General features: G+C 39.9%; 1 protein-coding gene and 1 non-coding gene across 4 annotated transcripts in view; one reads left to right on the forward strand and one right to left on the reverse strand.

Moving 5' to 3' along the window:
• Positions 1-21,266, forward strand: part of fbxw8 (F-box and WD repeat domain containing 8) — a 161,081-nt gene that overhangs the window by 67,281 nt on the left and 72,534 nt on the right. For all 3 annotated transcript variants that reach the window (XM_041203188.1, XM_041203189.1, XM_041203190.1), the window contains exon 6: positions 13,895-14,091. In XM_041203188.1, coding sequence (XP_041059122.1) covers positions 13,895-14,091 — 197 coding nt within the window. The remainder of the gene's footprint in view (positions 1-13,894; positions 14,092-21,266) is intronic.
• LOC121286570 lies at positions 1,925-2,031 on the reverse strand. The gene has a single exon (XR_005944994.1). It is a non-coding gene; the product is annotated as a U6 spliceosomal RNA (small nuclear RNA).

Consider the following 21,266-nt stretch of genomic DNA (forward strand, 5'->3'; position numbering starts at 1 on the left):
CAGGGACCATAAAAAGTATCACCAATTATTAATGATGTCATCACTGTGGTGATGTTGTATTTGGCTAGGCATCAGCATTAAATAGTTAACATAAATTACTACAATTACCATTCTCCATTGAGATGACATTCTTTGATCCTGTAAGTAACAACATGGGTTGCCTCTACAGTACTCTGAAGGGTACTTTTGTTTACAACCCTGAATTGATGAGATTGAAATTGCACTTTGAAATTCATCTGCATATCCTCGATTAGTTGTGTTTTAAGCAAACAGCAGTTTATTCAATCTGCATATGCAATGATTGAAAAAGCAAATATCTCCTATGAAGTATTCCAACATGCTAGTTGCAGACAGTTGTCTAGGGAGATGTAACTAAGGGGATACCATTAGTTTGAAGGGGTCTTGAAAATATCTTAACTGTCCTGCATTGTTCTGCCTGTGCCAGATGTCAACTCTTCTCATGCCTAGTAAAAATGATTATTTATTAAATCTTTACAAAAATCTATTTAATCTAAGTGAATCAGTTCAGTTGCACGTTATGCCCAAAAGAATTAGAAAATTGTTTTCTAGGTCTGTATTTTGCAGCCGATTGTTTCTGTTTTCAAAATATATTTTCTAATCACCACAATACTTCAGCTTTATTAAACAGCATCTGTATAATGAAAAGCCGAGAAACTAGTACATATCAAACCGCTCAGAAGCATCACACCTGAAAGTTTTACCTCAGATGTCACTATTTTAAAGCATCAAACATTGATTGGATGAAAAACCCTAATTTGCTTACCAATCAACTATCTGATTAAGCTAGGAAATAGTACAAACTATCATTGAAGAAAAGATGACCCTGAATATTATTTAATCATCTCTACAGGGCAAGGTGTTTGAGGAACAAACCAGAGAAAGGACTGAAATCAGCAAACATTCTATTGTGTTAAGAGTGATCAATACCCGGAATGGTCTTGCGGGTCAGGGAGTGGAGGCAGAAACTCTGGAATTATTCAGTAAGCGATTTGATGGTGTGATGGGGGGAAATACAAGGTTCTATGTAAGAATAGGCTTCAGAAATGTGTGGGTGAAAAGGTCTGAAAAGGACATGCATTAATTAGATAATGAAGTAAGAAATGATGGAACACAAAATAAGAAAAGGCACCAGGCTCTAATACAAAAGGTTTTTGGGATGTGGAATATGGAACACATAATCAGACATTGTGGTGGAAACAGAATCCATAATAACTTCTAAAACTGCCATTGCATTAGTATATGATTTTTTTTTTTCTGAGGATAAAGTGGGAAAATGCCCAGGGAATGGGCCAGTGGTTCTGGGTTTTTTTTACATAGGTGCTCCTAGTTACATGTCTACCTTTTTTGCCGTAGTTCTGGATGAAACCTGCAGGAGGAAAAACGTAAAGCAATAAGAAACAAAGTCTATTACAAATATCAAGATTTATTTTTTAAGATAAAATGTGATGCAATTATAAAGCTTGTAGTATATGAAACCTCTGGGGAAATTGTACATAACTGCCTGATTGCTAAATATAAATGGTGTCTTTTTTTGTGCTCACTTTTACAGGAGCATTTTTTTAAGAGGTCATTCTCTGGTCAATGGTTGAGACAACATTTAATATTGCTATTTGACCTTTCTATGCACCTGATTTTCATTGTACTAAATATATAATAATGGTGACGTTAAATGTTAAATTACACAATAAATTAAATAAGCAAAGTAATGAAGAAGACATTACTTTGTATCAGTGAGTATTCTACTCCTGTGCTCAGTAGGGGCCACAGTCTCCTCTGGGACTAAATTTAGTAATTCCGAATTGTACACTTGTGTTATAAACTTTGTTTCAAGAGACTCAGTGGATTGAATTTTTCCAGCCCGTGATGGCAGTTTGGAACCAGGAAAATAATGGGGAGTCATTTCAGGACAGCTATTTGATTCCCGAATTTGCATGTCATCCTTGCGCAGGGGCCATGATAATCTTCTCTGTATCGTTCCGATTTTAATGTATATGCCGCCGAAGCGAGCATGCTATTTGATTCCCACTGCTGGAGAAGTTTCTGTTGGGCAATAATGACTGACTGGCCGCCTGCAGCATAGTAACTAATTAAGCCAATTACAGACCAAATTGGGACCGATTTAGCGGCCGTGTCAGCATTTTGACGCCGGCACAGCAGCCATCGCAATGGAGGCTACCTACCTGAAGCAGACAGGGCAGTTTTCTCCTCCACTTCGATGGACTTAACGGCCCTAAAAATGTTACTTATAAATGCATGCCTCCAAGATTGTCTTCTTGTTGAGGTGCTTTTGCAGTTACCGACCTGCCTCAGCAGTACCTACCCCCCTCCCAGGGGCGCTGCTAAGGCTCCAGAGCTGCCAGTCCACTGGACTGGCCGTATCGGGAACTTATCCACCATCCCTAATTAGGAGGCCGCCTCCGGGAAGATTGCACTATCGGTAAGTGTGGTCTCAGCACCTCCACCCACCCTGCGATCCCAATGTCAGTGTCCCAAAACCTATGAGAAAATCCAGCCCACTGGTATTTGTATGTATCTGTTATGTTCGCGAAAGACAGTATGCAACGTTATTTGCATATTCTGGTTCTAAGATTCAATGTTTAAACAAAAGATTAAATAAGTGTGAGTTGAGAAGCTTTCAATTTTTTTGAAGGCTACAGCCTGTGTAGGCAAAATCAATCACCACCCAAGGAGTTTAGCCTTCCGAATTCACATTGTTATATTGCAAATACTACTTCCTCACGCAAATAGATCTTTAGTCTAAGCATATAATTATAATCCATTACTACTAACCATTACAGTGTATCCTGTCATTGTGAGAGTCACTGGAGGGGCACCGTAGAGCATACACCGCTAGTTAGACTTTTCTTGTATCCTTATGCTCAAGTTTGCTTTAAATGTGAGTTTATAATGGTGTGACTAGGGCAACGGGACATCTGGGAGCACAGTGGGACAAACAGCGCATCTCCTTAAATGTGAATTTCAGACACAGAAAGAAGTAGAGGAATGATGGAGAGGAGGGTGAATTAGAGTCAATTTGGATACAAAGAAAAATGAAGAGATTGAAATAAAAATTGAAATGAGAGAAAGAAAATGACAATGAAAAAGTAAGAGAAAATTGGCATTTTAAAACATTTCCAACAACAATTTACTACATCCAGGAATGAGATTAAACAGCTTAAATTGTTCAGTTTCTAGACAAGAGAGTTATTATTGGCATTGCTTTAACAATTATTATATTGTTAAAAAGGCACTTGCATTGTTGAGTTTCAGTCTTGCACAAAGCTAATGATGGATCAGTGTAAATCGACAAGCAATTTCTGCAACTCTTTCAATGCTTTGGACTTCTGGCCAGCATGCACGTTATTAAGGCATGCATCACTAACATGCTATTTTTTTCACCACTACACGACCTGATATTTTGTTCTTGTACAACTGATGCTCAGAAGCTGTAATGTGTTGAACTCATGTTACTTTGTACTTGGCATAGGATTGTATCAGCAGGCACCTGTCTGACAAGAATGTTTGTTCTTTGAAATCTAATTCTTTGCAGGCTTCTCATGAAGTGAAGGGGCAATCCTGACCACAGTGGGAATGCCCAAAAAGTCATCCACCCTGAAATGAAATGCTAGTTGAAACTTTCATTGAAGTAACATGAAATAAGAGCTAGGGCTAACGGGAAAGGCATACTTGTTTAGTTGCACTTGAGAAGCCAATGACTGCTACACAAAAAGAAATTGAAGCACCACAAACTTGTTTTTAATTCTAGCTTAGCAGAAAAATTTAGTCATGATTCCTTATGATTTCTTACTGCAAGCATTGGTGGAATCCAACACAGTGCTATGTATATATAAAAAAATCTGCTATCCAGGAACCTGATTTAAGTAAAACTGAGGATGGAAATTTTATGTGATGCAAAAATCGATGCACTTTAAGAGAAATTTTCAGGGTAGGATAGTAGATGTCTGTCTGACAGCAATAGTATTTTCACCATAAATGAAAGAATATTAATTGCTCTATCATACCATATGTTAAGGTTACTTGGATAATTTTCAGCACACCTTTTTATACAAATAGAATGCAATGCTTTAATCATTAGCCATCACATTTTCAGCCTAAATTCTTTTGTTCATTCCTGTGATTTGCTTATGCAATCACTGGGATTTCACCTGCCCCTGCTACACCAATGTACTTTGTACTGATCCCAAGTCTTTGAGTTTAGAGATCTTCTGCGACAGGCAAAAGAGGAAGTGAGGTGATTTATTTCAACAACTGTGTCATGGCTCAAAACAGACATTAATTATTGATTGGTAAGTTGTAAGCTGAGACTCGGCTAGGGTTGATTATGTCTGGCCATCAGTGAAACGTCAGATTATCAGACGCATTAGCTGTGAGGATCAAATTGGAACTGAGAGTGATGCAGCATTGTAGAAAACACTGTCTGAAATGATAAAACTGATTGTTCGTCTGATCAACCTTTAAAGAAAATTCACCCTCAAACACTGTTTTGCAATAGGCCAATGTTATTGTGGGGAATCATTATTGTGTTTTGTGCTGAACCAAGTAATTGCCAGCCTTCCAAGTGACAAATCTCTTTAAACACCCTGGCTAATCTGAGCTAATTTTGTATTTGCAGATAATACCCTAAAGCAACATAAAATATCGCTACAGTTTAAGAAAAAGGAAGCTCTCTTAACAGACAATGCTGTGATCTGTTGGCATTTTATGAGCTGTGAAAGTCTTTGGACAAAAGGCCAGTTTGTCATTGACTTCAAATAGTTCACACGGTCATTTTTGGACAGCTCCTTATTAATTCTTAAGTATTTTAGATAAAGAGATCAATATAGGAGAGTAAAATTGTGATTATATATTAAATCTAGTTCTAATAATTACTTTGTGTGTTCTAAGAATTACCTAGTGTTAATTTAGCACTTATTTTTTGGCCTGTACATGAATCCCCTTAGGATAGACATTTGAAAGACTGAGGTTAAAGCACCGAGTTTATTTGAGGGTTCAGGTTGAAAAATGGCTCAGTTAGTGTGGTAAAATAAAGGAGTAGCAGAGCTGCTGAAAGTATGTGTTGTCAGTGCTCTAGGAATTATGTCATTACACTGCTGGAATGGTGCACCTTACAAGGAAAAAGCACAACCATACTACAGAGTTCCTCCACTCATTCAATTTTACATAGAATTTTTGGAGGCTGTATAATGCAGTCTGAAAGCATATAGTGTTTCACCCTATTGCATATGATCCAAAAGCAGTATAGGGTCAAACTTTCCTAACTTCTGTTGAATTAACAATAACATTACTGTTTTAAAAAATTTCTTGCTATTTTCTGAAATACACAGCACTTCATTTTTAAACTAAATTAATAATTAATGTGAAAAATACTTATTTTGCACAAACTCAGCATCCTACATATAAAATGCAAAGGAAACAGTAATTTGTAGATGTTGGCATGGATTGCAAATGAAGTTGGACTTAATAGAAACATATGGGACTTTGAACAACAGGGCCAACAGTGTACATTGAGGTTAAAGGTTAATAAATAAATAAGCAGAAGAAGGGTGAATTAACACTGGGTAAATTCAATGTCAAATTAGGTACAGAAAGAGAGGGAAAGAAAGATTGGATAAAATAGAGGAAAAGTAAGAATTTAAAAATTGCTATTCTTTTTAAACTCTAACAACAATCACAAACTGAAGGAATACGTCTAATTTTCACTTGCTGGGCCAGAGAGGTTGATTGGCAATCATTAACAATTACCACAATATTAAAAGGGTACTTATACTATTAGTTGCTGGACTCTCCTTTCTGAGGCAAGTTTAATGAGTAGTTAATGTGCAATTGCAGCAACTTCATGAAAAGAGGCAAGATGTCATTTTCACAAAACTCAATGTCACCTGAGACTCGGTTGGTAGCATTCTCATCTCTGAGTCAGAAGGTTGTGGGTTCAAGGACTTGAGCACCAAAATCAAGGCTGACGCTCCAATGCAGTACTGAGGGAGTGTTGCACTATTAGAGATGCTGTCTTTCAGATGAAATGTTAAACACAGGCCGCGTCTACCTTCTCAGATGGACATAAAAGATCCCATGGCTGTATTTCAAAGAACAACAGGAGAATTATCCCTCATGTTCTGGCCAATATCTATCCCTCAACTGACATCACAAAAGCAGATTATCGAGTCATTATCAGATTGTTGTTTCTGGGAGCTTGTATGCAAAGTGGCTGCCACGTTACAAGAGTGCCCACTCTTCAAAAAAAGATTTGTTGGCTGTAAAGAGCTTTGAGATATCAAATGGTATTGAAAGGTGCTATAAATTCGTCTTTTTTCTAATGACAAAACATTGGTAATCATGTTTGTGACAATTCACAATTCGTGAGGCATCTCTTCCTCACCACAAGTTGTTGACTGATTTGCACATTACATTAATAAATGTGCCTTGTTCCCACTACAATGTTTTTTCAGAAATTTTGGCTCATAGTTTTCTTTGAGCTGATTAAAAGAGCCAGATGCCCGGGCGTCAGGAATTGAAAAGGAATGGAGGCAGAGAGTAACGGTTGATACCAGATAAGCCAAAGGAAAAACTTAATAACCAGGGCCGGTGGAACTAATAGGCAAACTAGGCAGTCATCTAGACCTGCAAAATTTGGGGGTGGGGATGGCAAAAAAAAATGAACTATTCATGAAACTACACAAGTAAACAAACAGGCTTCAGCATTGTGGGAATGAAAGGTCTAGATCTACTGATGTACATCCACATATCCTGACAAACATATAAATTTCTATGTATTTACATTGCAGTCATTCCCAAAATTTCACATAATTCTCATACTGTTTATGCAACAGTTTTACAAATTTGTACATCTACATGACTATTCCAAAACTGCAAACCAGTAAATAATATCAAAGAGCGTAATGTAATTTAGCCCACTCTATCGTAAATGATTACTGATTGTGTAAATTAAGTATAAAATCATCTAGTAACTGTTGCAGGAACACTATTACTTCATGTGAGTCATATTACATAATATAATGTATTTCTTCCAGTACATATTGTGTGAAAAGTGTACAACAATAAGAATGTACAATCAGAATCATAATATTCTCCTTTTTCATGTAAAATAAATCTAATTATAAATCCAGAATATTTATTCATACTAATGCACAATAGTCATTTTTGAAAATTAATTTTGGGGGTGGGGTAAAGTGGTGAAGACTGAAGATTCACCTAGGGTGTAAAAACTCTTGCACCAGAGTGATGCATAGTTAGTATAGAGCAGACATGGCCAAACCAAGGCTTGTGAGCCACATGCAGCTCTTTGACATGTAAAGTGCAGCTTGCAGAAAAATATTAGCTGAACACCTTTTTGCATCTGAATTTAATATATAATGCGGTACAAAACCCAGCCTTACCTGCTTGCCGGGAAACTGCGCAGGCCAGGAATGGGCTGCAAATCCGCACTTCGGCAACTTTTCTTCAAGCCCTATGCATCTGTGCATAAAGGGAAAAAAAATGGATGCAAAAACCCAGGTCGTGTGACCAGGTGTGGAGCGCCATAGTCAGGAATTGTCCTGGAGAGAGGGACAAGGAGAGGTCCCAAAAAGTGTCCCAGAGGAAGAGACAAGGGACCGGAACAGGTACTAGTTGAATTAAGAAAAGGAGAAACAGTCTCCAGTTAAAGAAAGCACTGTGGGGAGCAGACTTTAAAGGTGGGCACAAGAGAAGCCCTGGTAATTGAAGTGAGCTAAGGAGCTGCCCTGAAGAACCAAGAAGGCATCTGAAGGTTGGTGACTCAATGCTGTGGGCCGTTGGGGCAAAGGTACCCCTTTAAATAGTAGTGTTTTGCTGGCATGGCTGAAGAGCTGAAATTGTGCTTGTAATTTGATGCTTGAGTATACCTGGGAATACAGGGAAAGGAATCTCTGAATGCAAGATTGAAACCCTGCGAGGTCGGCAATTGTTAGTGCAGACGTGTGATGCTGACATAAAAAATACATGACACAGCATTGACAAATGCCAATATACCACAGGATAAACCCATCAGTGTTGCAACGGATGGAACACCTGCAATGGTGGGAAAAAAGGTAGGCCTAATTGCTCTCTTGAAAAGTGATCCCAAATTTCCGAAATTTCTTCCCATTCGTTGCATTATTCGTCATGAAATAGAATTTCAGCTAGATACATCAAATAAGAAAATGTTATGAAAATGGCCCTTGAAATTGTCAATTTCATCTGCTAAAATGGGAAGACTCACCGACAGTTCAAAAGTTTTATTGAAGAGCTGAATCTTGAAGACCAGCCTGACGATGTCTTTCTACTGCATTGTGAGGTGGTTGTCAACCAGCAATGTCTTGAATTGGCTCCAACAGTTCCACAAACCTTTCATTGCTTTTCTTGAAGAAAAGAAAAGATCTTGTCCATAGCTGAAAAATGACGAATGTGTTAGGAAATAGAGAGAGCTTAAGTCATGTGTGTATTCAGGTGTGTTAGGAATAAGATATGTCTTTAATTTATATTTTTTTTCTATTTGTGGGTTAAATGGTGACAAATAGGATCTAGTTTTAGATTTGAGTGGAGACAGCAAGTCTAAATCTCTGTTTGTATGCCTGCATTTCTAATGGGTTTTATGGCTCTAAGAGAAGTTAAAGTAAACGAGTTTTTAAAAAACAGTGCGGTTCCCTAGCAACAGGGGCCCAGAGAGGGAGGACACACACACAAAACTAGAAAAAGCAGTTTGAGTCCACTTGGAAGCAGTTGCCAGCAGGAGCAGCCTAGCAGAGGGACAGATAGCAAGCCCCAAACTAAAGTGGAAGCCAGCTGCCAAGAGAGGCTAGACAGGAGAGGAAACTGCAGAAGCAGGTTCCAGGAACTAAGGTAGAAAGTCCCCAAATCCAGGGACTGAAACAGGAAATGTTCCAAAAGGACAATCTAGTCAAAGGGCAAGAACAGTGAGTCCAGAAAAGGTCCTGTTCTATGGAAGTGACAGTAAGGAGCAGAGAGGAATTCTTCAAGCTTAAAGGGAGAAAGCTGCAGGAAGCAGATTTAAAGCAATATAGGTGTGCGAGAAGCCAGAAGGTTCAAGGAGACAGCTGAAGGTCTGTAACTCTTTGCTTTGGGCATGTGAAGCAGTGGTGCACTGTTGACGGCTGAGCCAGAGAGAGAGAACGTGTGGAAGAAAGCTTGAATGCACGTGGTGATCCAGATGAGAGGAACATTGGAAGGAAAGTTCGAAACCTGGAGGTGGACCCTTGCGGAAGGCAACTGAGAGAAAGCATTGATTTGGGAGAAGATTCTAGATGAATTCTTCGAATGAAGATGGGAAATCCTCGTACGAAAGATGGAGTTCAGTGAAACTGGTTGACTCACGGTGTGACAAGTGCCTGGAGGGGGAGAGTTGAGGAGAGATCCATAACATCTGTTTGGGGTGGCATCTGTCACTTGGTTTCAGAGTGTGGTGTACCTGACCACAGGTCGCAAATTGGTTTACATGGATTGTGTACTTACTGTGAATATTAGAGAATAAGATAGCTTTTTTAACTTGTGTTATCCTTACAAATCTGTATATATATGTAAAGGTATAGTTGTGGGAAGGACTATTATAACATAGTTCATTTTTTCTTGTTTAATAAATGTGTTGTTCTTTTGTTAAAAGTTCATTAGCTGGCTCCTGTGAGCTTCAGTATCCACTTTCCAAATATCTAAACAACATATAAAAGTTAGGATCTATCAAGCCGGTTTCCACCCTGGCATCAGGCTTGTCCAGTAGTAACATCAGCTGGGATCATCGTAAATGGATGCAGGGTCTGATGTTTCTTACTGATTATTATGAAGCGTCTACAAACTTTCAACTTCACACTGCAGGGGAAGGACTTTAATCAGACAGTTTTCAGCTTCCAGAATAAAGTAAGGCTTTTGCAAAGAGGCTGTCAAGGAACTTCAACCACTTTCCCCATCACAAAAGGAGGGAAGTAAAAGATCACAAACCTGAAGAATACAGAGATAATCTTTTTGCGCAAAGTCTGATGACTTACAGAAGTTGAGATCCTGCTTCACCTTTCTTGTAAACCATTCATGGTTGATATCAACAATGGTTGTCTGATTCTCGAACTTCTGGTTACAGAAACATCTACTGTAGATGGACTTTCAGGAGGACCAGGGTCTAAAGGTGATGCATAAATCACAATCTACAATTGAGTTCTGGAAGCAAGTGCCAGAAACAAAATAGCCTTAACTCAAGGAAACTAGTGTTCAACTCATTTCAATTTTCGGCACAGCATATTGTGTTGAATCGCTGTACTTGTAATGAAGTTTGGAAAGTCGAAACATCGTGCAGTCCTTACAAATCAACCTCTTACAGAGCGCCTTCATACAGCCTTGACAACATATCAGCTGGATTTTCAAAGAATTACAGCCAGGATGGAGACCCATAAGACCTCTTCTAGCAGTAATTAGCCTGCATAAAGCTTGTTCATGTCTTGTGGCTCTTGAACATCTGAAGATTATTGTATGTGGCTCTTAGGTTTAGTAAATTTGGCCAACGTGGTATAGGGAGAGAAGTGGTAGGAGCTGAGCAATCCGAGTTATGAGTTTAATGTTTAATGTATCATTTGTCTAAGAGCAGAGTATCCTTTAGGTAAATAAATAGACCTAAGATCTAAAGCTTTGGGCGATAGAAGTGTTGTCGCAATGCAAGGCAGGAAAGCGAGTTAAGTTACATGTTAATATTCCATTTATTCCATTTATAACTTAAATTAGATCAAGTAATCAGTTTTTAAAAAACTAAATAAGCTAAGTTTAACTACATCTTAATTAACCAAATAAATATATCAAGGTTATAAAGAGATGGCAGTGCAGGTGATGTGGTACGACTGCAGCATGTTGGAGTCTGTGGAGAGCATTGCAATGCCAGGCAACCACATTTGCAGTATGTCTGCATTTCAAGAAACTTTATTGCAAAGTTGTTGAGCTGGAATCTGAAGTGCAAATTTTGCAGGGCATCAGAAAGGGAGAGAGTTATCTGGACTAGTGGTCAGGGACAGAAAGGTATGACTATGAATCAGGCAGGTAAGGTTACCCCAGGTGCAGTACTGGAGGGGGTCTCAGCTTTGCCCTTACCCAGCAGAAATGAGATTCTTGCTGCCTGTGTGGATGAAGGAAAAGTCTGCAGGTGGGTAAATACTGTTCTCTGCAGCCACAACCGTGAGTTCCAAAGTTGTGCTGCCTGCCTGGTATCAGGTTTAGGGACACCAGCTCTCAGCTGGAGAGGAGCTTGGAGTGGGAAGGGCAGGATTCAGTTGTCGTGGTCCACACAGGACCCAACAACATAGGGAGAACGAAGAGTGTTCTGCTGAGTGAGTTTGAGAAGCAAGGTCCAAATTAATAAGCACAAGCCTAAAAGGTAATAATTTTTTAATTACAATCTGAGCTATAGTACTGGAGAGAGCTCCCTATGAATCAAAAATTTGTCTACCCCACACAATCTTTGAACCACATATTCAGCTCCACGATCTTGTTCTTGTGCCAATTTGCACATGAGAGTAAACAAGCAAGAAATACAAAAAACAGATTGTTAGAGCTTCTACAAATGTGTAAAAAAAAACATTGCAAAAGGAAACATGGGTTCTTAGAGACTGAGGCAGGAGAAATTGTGGCAGAAAATAAAGTGGCAGAGACATTAAACGAATACTTTGGGCTGGATTTTCAAAGAGTTGGGAAGACTCAGAATCTTTGAAAATGTGGCTGGATCCGGATGTGGAAATCCTGCCCTCGTTTCCGACAGATCCAGTTTTTAAAAAAAGCTTTAAAGGATGATCTAGATGGAAAAGTAAGCTGTGAGCAGGACGTAAAGGACGGAATCTTAGTTTTATTTTCAGACGTTGCGACCATTTTTGGGTTGTGCACCTGATCACTGAAGTAATGGGCCTTCTCTTTGCCAAGGCAAACCAATTAAGAGCCCACCTGCACACTTATCAATCAATTGGAGAGGGTGGCAAGAATGATGTAGCAATTTTGTCAGGGCTAGGATTTCTGCTTAAAGGATTCACAGCATGTTTCGGAGCAGCTCACCAGGGCTTGGATTTTTCAGGCTGCAGCATCCACCAGAATAATGAGGAGACGCTGGAAGGCTGGCCCCGGATCTCTCACTATTATCTGGAGGTGAGGTTGCTGAGGGGCTGCAGTGAGATGAGTTCTCCAAAGGGCAGGAAGAAGAGGACAAATTATTCACCCAAGCTGGCATGGATGGAAGTGTCTGAGGAAGTGAGCAGCAGCAATGTGGCCCCCCTCACCTTCGGACCATGTATCAGAAGGATCCTGGACTTCAGGAGGGCCTGGCAGGTGAATTACTTAACATTGTCAAGCACCAAGACCCACACTCTGGTTTGCACAGCATTATCCTGCACATCATACCTCACTCATTCCTCTCTGGAGACACCCAACTGAACAGCAGCACTCAAATCTCCACTGTTATGCATTCTCATACCATGCTTCATGGTCATTACACACAATTGACCACAGTTAAAGAAGCTCGAGAGTCCAAAACAAAGGGGCATGTTTTCAAGATAATTTAGCCATTTAGGACCGAGATGAGGCGAAATCTCTTCACTGAGAAAGTTGTGAATCTTTGAAATTCTTGACCCCTGAGGGCTGTGGCTGTCCAGTCATTGAATATATTAAAGGCTGTGATCAATAGATTTTTGGACTCCCAAGTAAGTGAAAGAATGCAGGCACGGGCCAGGGAAGTGGAGTTGAGGTTAATGATCACCCTATTCTTATTGAATGGCAAAGCAGCCTCGAGGGCTGTGTGATCAGTCCTGAAACTATTTCTTAGGCTCTGATGTTCTTACAATTATCTAAAGCCATAATGTAGACTGAAGGTGTGGAACTCAGGATAACATGGTTACAAGCCCGCATTTTAATTGGTGTACAATTGATTGGTGTTTGAGCTCAGACAATGCTCTTAAATAGATGCCAAGGGCCAAAATGTAATGAGGAATGAGGTTGGGAAGTGTCATAAGCCAGAGGACTCCCCTGACCCACTGCACTTGTGACAAACTGCCCCCCACAACGCACTCCTACTCTGCCATGCCCCACAGCGCCAGCGAGGCGAGCAGCCCGACATACAAGTCTTCATATGGGCAAGCGCCCTCTGAATGCATGATAAGTGTTAGCAGCTTGCCTAAATTATTGAAACGAGGTCCATAGTCCAATTATGATGCAATCTTGATGGTTGGGGCATATACTGCCTGCAAAGCACCAATTCTTTGCCCAGAAAAGAATGCCCAGATGAATTTCTTCCCTAAATGTGTGATTCCCTCAAAATGTGGGTCAGCTGAGAATACAGGTCCACTTAAATTACCCCATGAATTGCTGTACTTTAAGGCCTGATGGGAAACCAGCTGCAGTGCTAATTGTAATGTAGTTTGTGTACTGATCTTTACTTCTTGGTTTCAAAAAAGCAGCTTGTTGTCCTGCAATTTACGTACCTGTTGAGAATTGATTTTTAACATTGTATTATGCGCTTCCAATAATTTACGCAGGTCAAAGTATCTTAGAGGAATTGAAAGTTATTGAATCTTGCATTACTATTTCTTCATCTGTCTGATCTTAAACATAATGTCCAAGCCAAATTAATGTGCAGTGTGCAACCACTGCATTGCGAAGTTTAATTTATGAAATTTTCCATGTGATATGAAAAGTGATATGCATTTTTTAAAAAGAGAAATGATTGCTGAGTTATTGAATGTATAAAGTTAAAGGGCTTTAATGGAATTGTGGGTGAGTATTTTTTAGAAGTCATATTATTTGCATATACTTTCTGAGACTATGTTGCATAATCATTTTACTGATTTCCTCTTGTGTCCGCCTGCAGGTGCTGTTGATGTATGGAGCACAGTTCTTGCACGGGAACCAGTTCATCATTATCAACATACCCAAGAGATACAGGCTATAGCAGTGGCATCAGACAGTGCTGCAATAGCAACTTGCTCAGGCTATCAAGTAAGATTAGAATCGAGTGATGAGAAAGGATATTGGCGGAGAGCATACGAGTTTGAACTCCAGAAACTGGTGAGTTTGTGCTTCCATTGTATCTCTCATTTATTAGTCATTACCCAATGCTTTTAATAAACCCATTCTTTATCACAGACTCATGAAGCTTGTGTGTCACCAATGTCCCCTAGAATGCCTTAACGTATTTCAAGGGTTGAGCAATCCAAAGCAAGAACAAAGGTTAACCAATCAAATATATTTAGGAGACCTGTCCCACCACAGCCACCACCTCCCCCCACCACCCACCCCCCCCACCCAAACCAGCTTATTTTTCACCTCTTTATTTTTATTTAGTTCTGCTGAAGAGTCATACGGACTCAAAACGTTAACTGTGTTCCTCTCCGCTGATGCTGCCAGACCCGAATTTTTCTGGGTATTTTTATTTTTGTTTTGGATTTCCAGCAGCTGCAATTTTTTGCTTTTATATTTAGGAGAAAGATCAATATAAATAAAGCACTAATACTTACATTTATAGAATATTTTATGTTCAAAGATCTCAAAAATCTTCAACTAATTACTTTGGGAATGTAGTGACTATTGTAATGAGCAAGGTCATTTTAACCCATCACAGATCATATACAATTTGCTTCATCATGGACAATTTGTTCCAATCAATTTAGTTTTCTAAAGGAGGAAACCATTTAACAGTGAATCTTCAAGAAGGTAACACTGTAAAATATCTCCCTAATCCCTCAAATGTAGTCATGCAAAACTACATATTAATACAGATTTACCCTTTGGGTTGCTGTAAGCCAAAGGTAATTCTTCCATGTTTCCTGCAACAGAGGAATCATTGTGATTATTTTAACTTTTCCTTAAAATCTTCAATCACTCTCACGAGCAAATATTTGTTTAGTTTGTATTTCAAGGATTTAATTGACACATCATTAACTGCCTTTGCCTAGAGTTCATAATACCATGGGGAGAAATGTTCTTGCTATACCCAGGTTAGTGTGGTGTTCTGCTGCTAAAGCAAAGCCAAAGATTTGTCAAAGGATGTTACGTCAACACTTTGTGGTCTGTTAAGATACTGCAGATATCATGGTCCTGGTCTTTTGCTGCTCTGGTACCTCCTGTGCTAGAGAATTTGTACAAGTGACTGCTGTTGGGGAAAGAAACACTTAACTCACAAGGAGTTCAATTGGTAATTATCCTAAGCTAAGTACCCATTTGAATGTATAAAAGAGAAAACAGGTGAGACAAATTCTCTGTATAGTTTTTTTGGACCAAAAAATAAAACTCTGCTGAAGAAGCCAGTCTTAGTCTTTATCTTTATTTCAAGCAGGCATTGTGACCTTATCAGTGGTAGCAGGGGATGGTTCCTGCTTATAAGTAAAAGATTGGAAACTAAGCTTTCTTCAAACAAAAGACTGCATTTGGATTTAACTTTGAGAAGAGTGGTTTTGATTACCTTTGGAGAATGGCTGAATCAAAATGTAGTGTTTAAGGTATGATTACCCACCGAGGTTTTCTGAGAGTGAACCCTATGAGCGCCAGAAGAATGAAGTAATCATGTGGACACTGGTTATGTCCTTGCCAAAGAAAAAATACCAGGAATGACCTTGGCACTTTCGTTACCATACAAAAGCAAAATAAGATGCAAAGTATTTTCGGAGTTGGAGCCTGAGCATTTGAACATGGATGAAGGTTTAGAAATGCTATTTGATTTTATGGATAAGATCTATCAGCAGGATGACTGTTAAGTGCTTATGAAGCGTGGTCTGATTTTGACAAATTTAGAAAGCTGGATAATCCCGTAGAAGATGAATGGAATTCAGTAGGCCATATGCAAGATTGCAAAAGTTCTGTCTAGAAATTCCCCAGTCGGTGCGGGCATTTAAGTTACTAGACTGTGCCCGGGTATCGAATATGGACGGACTTCTAGTCTTGTTAAATTCGCGGAAAGACGCACACTGCTAAAACAGATGTCAGGAGCTCTTTTTAAAAAAATTCCTCGGAAAACATTTCTTTCCGGCAGCATTCATGGCGCAAATGGGTCATTTGATGGTAGACAGAAAATGGAGGATACAATGTTGACGGTGAGACCGTTAAGAAAAAGGACACAAGCATCAGTACGAATGGAGATTTGTAACTAGAAACAATGAAGACAGAACAAAAACAGAATTACCTGGAAAAACTCAGCAGGTCTGGCAGCATCGGCGGAGAAGAAAAGAGTTGACGTTTCGAGTCCTCATGACCCTTCGACAGAACTTGCGTTCGAGTCCAAGAAAGAGTTGAAATATAAGCTGGTTTAAGGTGTGTGTGTGGGGGGCGGAGAGATAGAGAGACAAAGAGGTGGAGGGGGGGGGTGTGGTTGTAGGGACAAACAAGCAGTGATAGAAGCAGATCATCAAAAGATGTCAACGACAATAGTACAATAGAACACATAGGTGTTAAAATTAAAGTTGGTGATATTATCTAAACGAATGTGCTAATTAAGAATGGATGGTAGGGCACTCAAGGTATAGCTCTAGTGGGTTTTTTTTTATATAATGGAAATAGGTGGGAAAAGGAAAATCTTTATAACTTATTGGAAAAAAAAGGGAAGGGGGAAACAGAAAGGGGGTGGGGATGGGGGAGGGAGCTTACGACCTAAAGTTGTTGAATTCAATATTCAGTCCGGAAGGCTGTAAAGTCCCTAGTCGGAAGATGAGGTGTTGTTCCTCCAGTTTGCGTTGGGCTTCACTGGAACAATGCAGCAAGCCAAGGACAGACATGTGGGCAAGAGAGCAGGGTGGAGTGTTGAAATGGCAAGCGACAGGGAGGTTTGGGTCATTCTTGCGGACAGACCGCAGGTGTTCTGCAAAGCGGTCGCCCAGTTTACGTTTGGTCTCTCCAATGTAGAGGAGACCACACGTAAACTGGGTGACCGCTTTGCAGAACACCTGCGGTCTGTCCGCAAGAATGACCCAAACCTCCCTGTCGCTTGCCATTTCAACACTCCACCCTGCTCTCTTGCCCACATGTCTGTCCTTGGCTTGCTGCATTGTTCCAGTGAAGCCCAACGCAAACTGGAGGAACAACACCTCATCTTCCGACTAGGGACTTTACAGCCTTCCGGACTGAATATTGAATTCAACAACTTTAGGTCGTAAGCTCCCTCCCCCATCCCCACCCCCTTTCTGTTTCCCCCTTCCCTTTTTTTTCCAATAAGTTATAAAGATTTTCCTTTTCCCACCTATTTCCATTATATAAAAAAAAACCCACTAGAGCTATACCTTGAGTGCCCTACCATCCATTCTTAATTAGCACATTCGTTTAGATAATATCACCAACTTTAATTTTAACACCTATGTGTTCTATTGTACTATTGTCGTTGACATCTTTTGATGATCTGCTTCTATCACTGCTTGTTTGTCCCTACAACCACACCCCCCCCCCCTCCACCTCTTTGTCTCTCTATCTCTCCGCCCCCCACACACACACCTTAAACCAGCTTATATTTCAACTCTTTCTTGGACTCGAACGCAAGTTCTGTCGAAGGGTCATGAGGACTCGAAACGTCAACTCTTTTCTTCTCCGCCGATTCTGCCAGACCTACTGAGTTTTTCCAGGTAATTCTGTTTTTGTTTTGGATTTCCAGCATCTGCAGTTTTTTTGTTTTTAACAATGAAGACAGAATCACCTTTGACAGTTATGACAGGAGAAAAGAACTGGAGAATTACAACAAAAGAATGAACCCCATAAATGCCCGGGGTCTGGTCAATCGGTGTTTTAGATGCAGTTTGAAAATATCATTATGCAATGAACTGTCCTAAATGATATAATAAGGTGTTCGAAATTAAACATGAGGCAGAAGACTCAGAAGATGGCAAAGAGAGGGCATTGTATTAGTTACAAGAGGTTTCAGCCCAGTGATGAATGTCTGTGTTGCAGGTTCCTTCAGCTGTGGATGCATGTCTATAGTCTGTGGAATAGACTGGTTAAAATGCTACCTGGACTCCTTAAATGACAAGGACCGAAATAAGGGGCAGAATCTTCTGCCTAACGGTCGGGAGTAGGTACAGAGCAGATCGCCGCCTGTGATCGGCTGCATGCTGCCATTTACATGGGCGGGCCAATTAAGCCCACCCAGCATGATGCCCGCCCAATAGCGCTCAGCGCTACCTGTGCGAGCAGGGGGAGGAGGGAGAGTCGGGGCCTGCGCTGTTTCGCTCATGTGCGCGAAAGAGTGCAGAAATCTCTGAGGCACAGAGCTACCTCAGGGAGATTAAGTTCAAATTGAAAGTTTAAAATAAAGACAGGTTTAAATTATTTAGACATGTCCCCTCATGTGACAGTGTCACATGAGCTGGGATATGTTTATGAAATGTGTGAAAAATATTTATTAATTTAATAAAACCTTCATGAAACCTCATCCCGCCCATGGATGAGGTTTCATGAAAAACGTGAAGGCTGCTTGGGCTCTTCGCTGCCCGCCAACTTTAGGTTTGGACGGGCAGCCCTGTCAATTATTTAAATTACTCTCCTAATGACCTTAACAGGCCTTTGACAGTTGGCGGGCGCACAGCCACCTCCGGTGTGTGCCCGCCGATCGGAATGATGCACAGTGACGTCGGGACGCACAGCCGATGTCATCGCGCATCATTTTACGCATCAGTGTGTGGGGCCTGTCCCAGTGTGTATGCGCACAAATTATTGAAGGTGGCAAGGCCAGTTGAGAAAATGGTTAATAAAGGCAAATGAGATCCTGGGCTTTATAAACAGAGGTATAAAGTACAACAACAAGCAGGTTATGGTTAACCGTTTATGAGAATGGTTTCAGGGATGATGGACTTCAGTTACGTGGATAGATTGGAAAAGCTGGGGCTGTTCTACATAGAGAAAAGGTTGAGATGAGATTTGGTAAAGGTGTTCAAAATCATGAGTGTACTGAACTGAGTAAATGGGGAGAATCTTTCCCATTGGCAGAAGGATTGAGAATCAGAGGACAGTAATTTAATGACAAAAGCAAAGGTGACATGAGGAAACATTTTTTGTGCAGTGAGCACTTAGGATCTGGAATGCACTGCCTGAGAGTCTGGTGGAGGCAGATTCAATTGTGACTTTCAAAAGAGAATTGGATAATTACATGAAACAAAGAAATTTACAGAGTTATGGGGAAAAGCTGGGGGAGTGGGACTAGCCAAGTTTCTCTTACAGTGAGTAGGCATGACAGAATGAACTGAATAGCCTTCTCCTGTGCTGTAATCAACCATTCTATGATACAATAAGAACAGTATTTCTGATTCTGTACTAATTGATTATTGATAGAAATGGCATATTGAATGAAGATGCAGAAAGAGATCAGTACAGAGTAACAGATGCTGGCTGGATTACATAATATGAAAGAATAGGTACAAACTAGAATAAGTAAGTTTGGCTTAAAGGAAACAGAGTGCTGTTTGGCAGTGAGTGGCAATAAATAATTTTGGGAAGAGTTTAAGAGAGGTCAAGAGAGAAGCCATAGACTGCAGTAATGAACTTGGGCATAGGCAATAAATAACTTCAGTGATCAATAAGGAGAACTCCAAAGGAGACTGTATTTATATTGGCTGTGGCTTCCAGCAGAAAACAGAAGTACGGACAACAGCCCAATGTTGATGAGTAGCTGACAATAGACTGAAGGGGTACAAGGGGGAGAGCTCCAGGAGCCTTGCACAGTCTGGGTTACAGTTCAACAAGCAGGGCAGAAGCACCATTCTGGAGACCATTCCTTCTCGGGAAAGAGGGAGGGGACATGATGCACAGATGGACACCCAATTTTTATAAATGTTGAAGTATCTAGCATGTACGTAAATTTATTGCATACTAAATTGCTCCCATGAAGGGAGCTTTTTTCTGAAGGGTTGGGCTGTACATCATTTAAAATCATTCAAATGTATGCAAGAGCTGGAAGAAATCTGTTTTCAATGCTATCTGGTATGAGAATCAAAAGAAACAACAGGTGGCCAGGAAGTTACTCTTGACATCTTGTCTACTTATATTTTAGAAAGGATTAATATCTCAACTGACTTACCATAGAAAAGCATTTGTTTGGCATTTTTCAATCATGGAATGATCGACTGTAAGATCAAACTACATGTAGACATATCATTGAGGAACAACCCTGTAGGGCCCAGATCCCTGCTTCATGCTTTTTGAGCCACAAAATGGAGCTAACATGAGCTGTATACAAGATTGTTTTCCCAGGTAATGCCTGTTAGAAGCTATCAAAAAGACATGAACATTTTGGGATTTTTCTTTGGTTTGAAACAGTTAATATATTATGGGTCAAGCTATATGCTATTTATTTCTTGCTGTGTCTTTCTGCTTCTGTGTAACTTTAATTACAAAATTATTTATTAACCTAAATGTTGAGTGCTGACAGTGTATTATTTACTGGATTTCAGTGTAGGCAAATGAACATGATGGGTATTCTACAATCTACATAATGACTACTGCATTTCACTGTAATTAGGGTTAATTGATTTCCTACGTTACAACAGTGCTGATACTTTAAGAATACTTGGTTAATTGTGAAGTGCTTTGGGACATCCTGAGGATGTAGAAGGCACAGTGTAAATGCCAGTTTTCCTTCCTTTTATGGCACACTATCCAATTTATAGCTTGTCTAAGTTTGCACATTTTGGTTCATTGGAAAACAGCCTGGTGTTGAGCTGCCATTCTGCTTAAAGCACTGAGTGCAAGTGTTGAGAAAATCTGAACATTTAACAGTGACTGTACAGCAAAAACACCCTTAAAGTTGTTGATTTATCTTTTTCAAGTTGGCACAGTCAGCAGACTGGCTAAAATCAATGTATAATAAAAGCAGGCACTGGCTAAAATCAATGTACAATAAAGGCAGGCACTATCAGTTATATTGCTTTTGGCATTTACCAAAGCTAGCATTTAATTATATGTTGAGAAAGCAGAGACACAAAACATCCACTGAACAATGTGTGAAATGTTTATTAATGTGGGCCCTGAGGGATATACACTGTAGATTTTAAAGAGAACTAAACTCCAGTGGTGAAGTATTTCATTTAATTATAGAAGTCACTCATACATCCCTTTAATTACCGTGAATTTCACAGGTGTTAGTTATTCGAATCATTTAACCACGGTCACTCATTTAAACCTGCTGGGTTGCCATGACATCATTTTCTTGCCAAGAATTATATCAGTTTCATTACCTAATAAGAATATAATGCTGGCTTTGCACCAGACTGAGT

Source organism: Carcharodon carcharias, chromosome 13, assembly GCF_017639515.1.
Source record: "Carcharodon carcharias isolate sCarCar2 chromosome 13, sCarCar2.pri, whole genome shotgun sequence".
NCBI lineage: Eukaryota > Metazoa > Chordata > Chondrichthyes > Lamniformes > Lamnidae > Carcharodon > Carcharodon carcharias.